We start from the raw sequence: 7,500 nt of genomic DNA, 5'->3' as shown, positions 1-7,500 counted from the left end.
CAGGAAATCCCGGAAACGCATTCCCGTCAAAGGGCTATAAGAGCCAAAATCAAAATCCTCGCTTTATAACGCAGTTATCGAGGACAGTAGCCAACTCTGCCAAAAATCAAAACAAATTTCATGTCACGAATATAGTTTATTTTTAATCTTATGAAACTGAAGTGACTTATGAGGTAAATATTTTTTTTATTACCACCATAAGAAACTTCTAGAGAAGAAAGTTCTTGATAATTGTATTATGTGGAGTCACAAGGTAGATGTAAAAAAAAAAATTATTTTAAACCTTATACGCCTGAAGCACTTTCCCAGAATTATTTCTGAAGTAAATTAGTCTTGATCGTTTGTCCTAAAGCCAGAGTGGCCTTAGGCAGTCCGGAGGCGAGGCGGCCGCCCAGCCGTCGTAGCCCCGCGCCGCTGCAGCAGCGGCAGCTTAGTCAATGATGTATCCACAGTGGCTGCACTTGGGGTGGCGGTAGCAGCAGCAGAAGGCAATAATGCCGGGGATCAGGCCGAACGGAAGCAAAATGCAGCAACAGAGCCAAGTGCAGCACGATGCAGTATCTTTGATCTTGCCCACCTGAACAGCAGAAAGGGACTTTTAGGACACATTCGCAACCTGTCGTTTGGCATTAAATTGGGAAACGTGCATGACAATAGGTTTTTATTTATCCTCAGACAGCTGTAACAAAATACTTTTAATGTTCACGTATGATATCTAATACCCTGCAAAAGAGGAAAGACTATGTATGCTGATTCACACTGCCATTTAATTAGCATACTCAGCCTCTCTCATTTGCACAAGTTGTTTCAACCCTTATATGCGGTTAGTCTGGCATTGATCAAAGTCTGTAATAAAGGCGGGATCTTGTACTTTATTCATGGGTGTAATAATCCTGAATCCAAGTCACGCTCGAGGAACACTACGCACGACGACTCACCCTGCAGACGGTGCAGACGCCGGGCGGGAGAGCGTTAGAGCCCACCACCACCACCGTCTGCTGAGGCGCTACTGGAGCAGGAGGAGCCACTATCAGGACGGGCGAGGGAGCTGGCTGAGGGACGTAGGGGCTGTGCTGAAATCCCACGGGGTTCATCTGTTTGAAGTCGTTGTCCATGGCGCTGCCTTTCTCGTCAATCAGCTGCGAGAGGCGGGCAGATCAGCAAAATAATATTCGAACACTGATGGAAAACTTTTACGTTAACCATTTTGTCTGGAAATCTTCAATATTCATCAAAACTCTTGTAATTTTAGCGTATATCCTATCTGTGACAGTTTCGCAACTCGGATGACCCTATGAAATTACATATCCCCTGAACAGGTCCACTAGTTCCACTTTGCGAAAAACAATCCATGTCTTGTCTTGATATATGGTGGAGGGCAGATCACTATTTTGAGGGCAATAAAAACTTTTCCACAATAGGATAAACCACCTTGTATTGATAATGTCCGCAGAGCATTCTCTGCTAACACGTGCGCAAATTAAAACGCAAAACATCCTCAATTATCACAAATATAAAAACAAATGTAGATTCAGAATAAAGAGAGAATTGCAAGAGACTCAAAGATAAATATTGAGGCAAAGGGAGGAAGAGGGAAAGGGAGAGTGTAAGCGCCATTCTACGCACTTAGATTATTTGTGGCAATTCAAGGTGACTGATACCAGTGCATCATACTCACTTCACTATTTAATGGAATACGGTCAGAACTGTAATCAATACAATCTCAATTATAAATGAGTACAATAATAATCATTGCCACTGTCACAATTCGATTCAAGTTCACTTACAAGTTTTTACCAGTACTTATAATATTACAACTACAGAAAAAATACATTTTACTGTTTGCTAAGAATGTCATTACATCCTATTGCTTAAAGTAAACAACAATATACATGGGCATGTATCTACATCTATACATGAATATATATGATACATATGCATAGCGGGAACAGTCAAGGCCTTTAACAGAAGTCCTCAGATCGGTCCTTATGTATGTGTTGTCGAATCAGTATTCACTCTCAAACTGCTCTATAAACCAGTGATGGCCCCTCTTCCTTCCATATATACGTCAAAATTAGGGACAAGGTGTAATACAGCAGATATATCGACACGGAGATAAACGACTATGGCATTATCTATATCGCAACCCATGAGGAAACGTCATCCCGAGCCCTAGAAAGGATGATATACGCCATACCGATGCTGATAACAGCGGCTACAGATGCTGATACCAGCAGCTATGTCATGCCAATGCTGATAATAGCAGCTACAATCCCCCATTGTTCGAGTACTGCATGTCGCTAAGTAGCAGATCGATCCAAATCCTGAGTGGAATCGATATCAGTTTCCAGTAGGCATAGCTTTACGATGGGCCGGGTTAGATCCCCAGAGCTAGTATGTAGATGAACCTTACTGACTAAACCATCAGAGCTTGGGAATACCTGGATGACTCTTCCAAGACACTTCCGATTACTTGGTAGGTGGGGATCAGTAAAGAGGACATCACCAATGCATAGGTTGAAGGAGGGCTCAATCTTTCAGAACACTTCCAGAATTTATCTGCTAGTTCCTGTGCATGAATCCAGCATCTACGAAGAATTTCACCCAGAGAAACGTCATCCATAGGTAAATGGAAGTCTTTTCCTAGCCAAAGTATATGAACTTGTGTAAGAGCCTCAGGATGAGGCATCACCCGGTGTAGCAGTTAGTGGACAACTGTTAAGTGTGGCTTCAGCTTCACAGAACAGTGTGTGAAGCCTGCTATCATTGATGTTTTGCATGCCAGTAACAGAGGCTAAGATTTTCCTTATAGACCGAATTTGCCATTCCCATATCCCACCCATGTGGGAGGCCATAGGAGTCCTTGTTGGCCCTCAGAAAATTAGGTATTTTTGGGAGTGCCCCACCACATTATGAATTGCATAAGGGCATTGATGAATTCATCTGTATCGAGGGAATGCAGTAATTCAAGATGTACAGCTCTGGAACTGAGGCAGGTAAAGACGCAACCAAAACACTTCACAGTTCTCCTGTACGTCATGTTAAATGGCCCAAAGCATTCTACTCCAGTGTGGGTGAAAGATGGACTATTAGCTGATATTCTTTCCAAAGGCAATTTACCCTGTTGTGTTAGTGGTTTGCTATTAACCCAGCGACAAGTGAAGAAGTCTGCGATCGATTAAGGGTCGACCTGCCACTATCCAATAATGTCCCCTAAAGTTGGCCATGCTATATTCCCTTCCGAGTGTCTTGTCACAAATATGTGTATGTCCTGGACAAACAAGGATGGTATGGGGTGATCTTTAGGAAGGAGGATGGGCTTTGCACTACAATCACTAAAATCACTTAGCCGGTGACCTCCAATTTGGATCACACCTTGGTCATCAAACTCTACCGGCTCTAGCCGGTATAGTTTGCTTTTCTTAGCAAGCTTTCTATTATAAAGTGTCTCAATATCATTCCTGAAACAAACCTTTTGTACATACTTGATGATGGCTGTTCGTGCTGACTGCAGTTCTGTTACTTTAAGTTGGGATTTTTCAAGTCTAGAAAACCTTCCATTATTCATGCTGAGAGTTAACAAAGCCTTTACTGCTCTTTGTAGAGTGTACCAAGACAAGTACCGCGATAGGAGCTTGTCAACCCATTTCGATTCTTTCCCCTTTAGCATCATGACCGTGTTTACCTTTTTACTTCTGGATTCTCATCTAGGTCATCATTGTCACTTGATACAGGTGGCCAGGAGTCATCGGGCAGGTCTAAAGAGCTGGGGCCATTTTTTCACCTTCCACTCATCATCAGTCTTTGTGTGATTAGACCTTTGCTGGAATCATCAGCTGGATTGCCTTCATAGCTCACATGCTGCCACTGCTGAGGGGATGATGAAAAATCATGCTATCTGTCAAAGAAAAAACAGAGTTCCTGACCTCCAGGGAGAATTCCTTTCGCATCTTGTCATCACAACCAGCTACTAGAACCGCAGCACACAATTCTAAACAGGGAATGGAAGTAGTCTTGATGGGGGCTAGTCTGGCACATACCATGACAAAGCTGCAACATATGAGTCCACTGTCATCTTGCAGCCTCATGTAAGTCACTACTGCATAAGCTTTAGCTGAAACATCACAGAAGTGATGAAGCTATGCGTTTATGAGCCGTCCAAACCAGAGAGGAAGTAGGCAACAGCCAGTGTAGAATTCCTTCGTATCTTCTTTAGTCACAAGGTCTATCTTTTAACATTTCCTCTGAGAGTCGTTCATCCCATCCTTCTTTCCTGCGTACTTCATCTTGAAAAAATCATCTTAGCTCAAACAGTACGGGGAGCTATTAATCCCAGTGGGCAAACAGAGAGATAGTACTCAGGATGCTTCTCTTGGTTTGTCAGGAGGAGTCACCGCTATATTTAAACTGTCATCTTCCAGGTTCTATAGCACCTCTAATGCTCTTTCCATAGGTAATTCGTTTCTCGCCAGATCGATATGCTTAGCACTGGGACTTTGCTGTGGTACTCGAGCCATCACATTCTAAGAGTTGGACATCCATTTTGTTAAAGGAAAACCTCCGTTCCTCAAAGCTTCTTGTAATTTTTGAACATAGAGTTTGGCCTCATTCTCAGATTCAATAGGTCAACATAAAACCACCGTTTGGCTTCCTCCAAGGTTTTAAGATGCGCAAAGTCAGCACATGCAGGGCTTCAAACTACACCGAAAAGATGTCTGGTCATCCGGCATGGAATAGGTGACCTTGCAAAGTCACCCTGAACCTTAACACTTGACAATCCTTTGCATCTACCAAAATTTGGTGGAACATGGTTTCATTGTCTGCAGACATTGCCACCTTCCTTTCCCTGAAAGAATGAGGATTCCTATAAGATTAGTTATCATATCCGGTCCCTGCATAATTTGGTTATTTAGAGTTATCCCATTGAATTTAGTGGCACAGTCAAAGACAATATGTGTATTCTCAGGCTTATTTGTGTTAAACACTATTGATGTGGGAGATACCATATTTTCCGAGGATGAACTCTCTTCTCTGGAACCCTTTCAGCATATCCCCTTTTTACCAGTTCTTCCAGCTCCTTGACATAATGTCGCATAAGATCTTTATGACGGATCAACCTAGCCTTCAGTCCTGCTAATCTTCCGAGAGCAATTGGTAAGTTGTCTGGCATGTAAAGGTCCCTTTTCCTTAAGGGCATCAGAAATTGATGGTTTCCAATTCTGTTTTCTTCCCTTTCCCACATAGTTATAACCTTTTAGTCTTCCACCGACTGTCCTCTTTTACCTGGGTCTTCACGCTCATCTATTTCCCAGAACTACTTTATTGCCTTCTCCAACAAAGCGCATTGAAGTTTATTCTTTGGTACTTCTGTCAGTGCTTGGGGAGTGTCCTGTCCAATCATCAACTCTACTGATAGATGCTTCACCTGTCAGGTCAATGCATGTTGACTTGCTGATCCTTATCTAAAAGGGTGGTAATTACTATGGCTTGCCTCTTTTCTTTCCACAAGTCTCCTTGAGCAGAGCGAGCGGGTACTGCCTGAATCCAGTAAGGGACAAGTTGTAATCCTTTTTATATAGGTGTCTCCACCTATGGGCAGTGCTATCCCTTTCTCCCTGCCTATGGTATGGGTCACCCATATCTGCGAAAGTCAGTCATTGTTTTGTTCCACTTTTGAGACTTCAGTTCTCTTATACCATCCAAGGGCTTCAGGCTCTCTATGAACCTGGCTGTCTGTTGAGGCTTCATGAAGCCACCTGGAGTGATGTCCATTGCAGTTGCCTACACCACTAGGCAGTGCTCTGCAATCGTTAGCCATATGGTTCTCCTTCAAACAAACAAAGCCTTTTCCTTGTGCCCTTACAATCTTTCTGTGATGCTCCACAAGTAGTAGTCTGAACATAATTTACTACCCATAACCACATCACTGGCCCTTTTCACTTTCTTCATGCCCTCTTCCATACAACAGCCTGTCTTGACTGGAGAATTACTACGTTTTCTTACGTTCGAAGCACTCATTTTCTTATTAATGTCCTTTTCCTTTTGCGCACCCAGTGACTATTTCCTCATCAGACGAAGATCTTTATTTTCCTCATCACATGAGGACCCATTATTTTCACCACCAAATGAGGACCCGTTATTTTTCTCATCAATCGAGGAACAATTCTGGGTATCGTGACGCCACTAGTTCGTATGCCTATGGTTCAGTACCTCATCACTTATGCTTCCTCTTTCCATGGTTGGCTCCCATTTTTCCTTTTCTCGCTCCCCTCGTAGTGGAGTTGCGCCCCATCACTTCAGACCAATTGTCTCACTCAGAAATACCTCGAAATTTCGTGATCCTCGTGGCTTCATTTTGTACACTTTCTAAACTAGTTAACTCTGATTCCTTGAACAATACTAGGTGCAATTCATGGTAATCTATGACTGACCTTATGTATGACAAGTAAAAGTCTTACAATATTGACATTGATACCATGGTCTTTGCCAACAAGTATCCTAAGTGGCTTCATCCACTCCCACAGCCTTTTCTTCAAGTTTCTGATGAACTCTTCATCACTGACAATCACCTCGAGGTATTTTTACTGGTGGCAAAGATCTAGTTCAGTGTCATTTATATGAAACATTGGCAGAGGGATTGTCTTTGGATTAAGTGCCTTGTTTTTTTCAGTCGAGATTTTCAAGCCACACTCAGTAGCTCTTGCTGAAAGTATACCTAGAACCTCTTGCTTTCTATCCTTGGATGGGGATTTAATGTAAATATCATCGGCATATCAATAATGGAGTCATTTCCCTCAAGTGGTATATCGCCTAATAATCTATACAATAGGATAATAAATAACATGGGACTAAGTACGCCTCCCTGAGGCGTGCCGAGTTCAAATACTTCTGTATGGGTGCTCTTAATGCCCCTGAAGAGAACCTAAGCCGATCGATTCGATAGATACGTTTGAATCCATGTCAGCAGTTTTCCCTGGATGCCAAAGCTAGCTAGTTGCTCAAGGATATTTTCTCAGTTTGCAGTATCAAAGGCAGAGTTAAGATAAAAAAACTACGGTTTGCATGCCTGGGTTTGAGTTTGTTAGGTACACTGCAAAACAGTGCTGACTGCTACGTCCTGGGAGAAATCCATACAGTCTGGGGAATAACTTTGTATTTATGTGATACATAAGTCTGTTCAGAATTATTCTCTCAAGTAATTTTCACAGACAGGATTTCAAGGATATGGGCCTGTATTTGTCAGTATTGGGTTTAGGTATAGGAATGATTAAGCTTTTAGTCCAGAATTGGGTCACTGATCCACCTCGGGACTTCGTGAACATGGGATAATTATTCTGATCCAAGGTGATTTAGGGGCTGAGTCGCTATCTACAGTATAGTCTGTTCGGATTGTAAAATGATCACTAACTAACTCTCGTATCAGTGAAGTACACACATTACCATGAACTATTTTTTTGCCAAATACATAGTCTAACCTGCCGTCTCCCAAATGAGTCTCAG

General features: G+C 42.5%; 1 protein-coding gene across 2 annotated transcripts in view; it reads right to left on the bottom strand.

Moving 5' to 3' along the window:
• LOC125046099 (brain protein I3-like) overlaps positions 1-7,500 on the bottom strand; it is an 8,713-nt gene that overhangs the window by 80 nt on the left and 1,133 nt on the right. For both annotated transcript variants that reach the window (XM_047643737.1, XM_047643738.1), the window contains exons 2-3: positions 939-1,139; positions 1-577 (exon numbers count right to left, since the gene is read on the bottom strand). The exon at positions 1-577 is cut by the window's left edge and continues 80 nt beyond it. In XM_047643737.1, the coding sequence (XP_047499693.1) occupies positions 431-577; positions 939-1,139 (348 nt within the window). In that variant the 3' untranslated portion in view covers positions 1-430. The remainder of the gene's footprint in view (positions 578-938; positions 1,140-7,500) is intronic.

This window comes from Penaeus chinensis, chromosome 38 (genome assembly GCF_019202785.1).
Source record: "Penaeus chinensis breed Huanghai No. 1 chromosome 38, ASM1920278v2, whole genome shotgun sequence".
NCBI lineage: Eukaryota > Metazoa > Arthropoda > Malacostraca > Decapoda > Penaeidae > Penaeus > Penaeus chinensis.
This window is presented reverse-complemented; position numbering and strand designations above follow the sequence as displayed.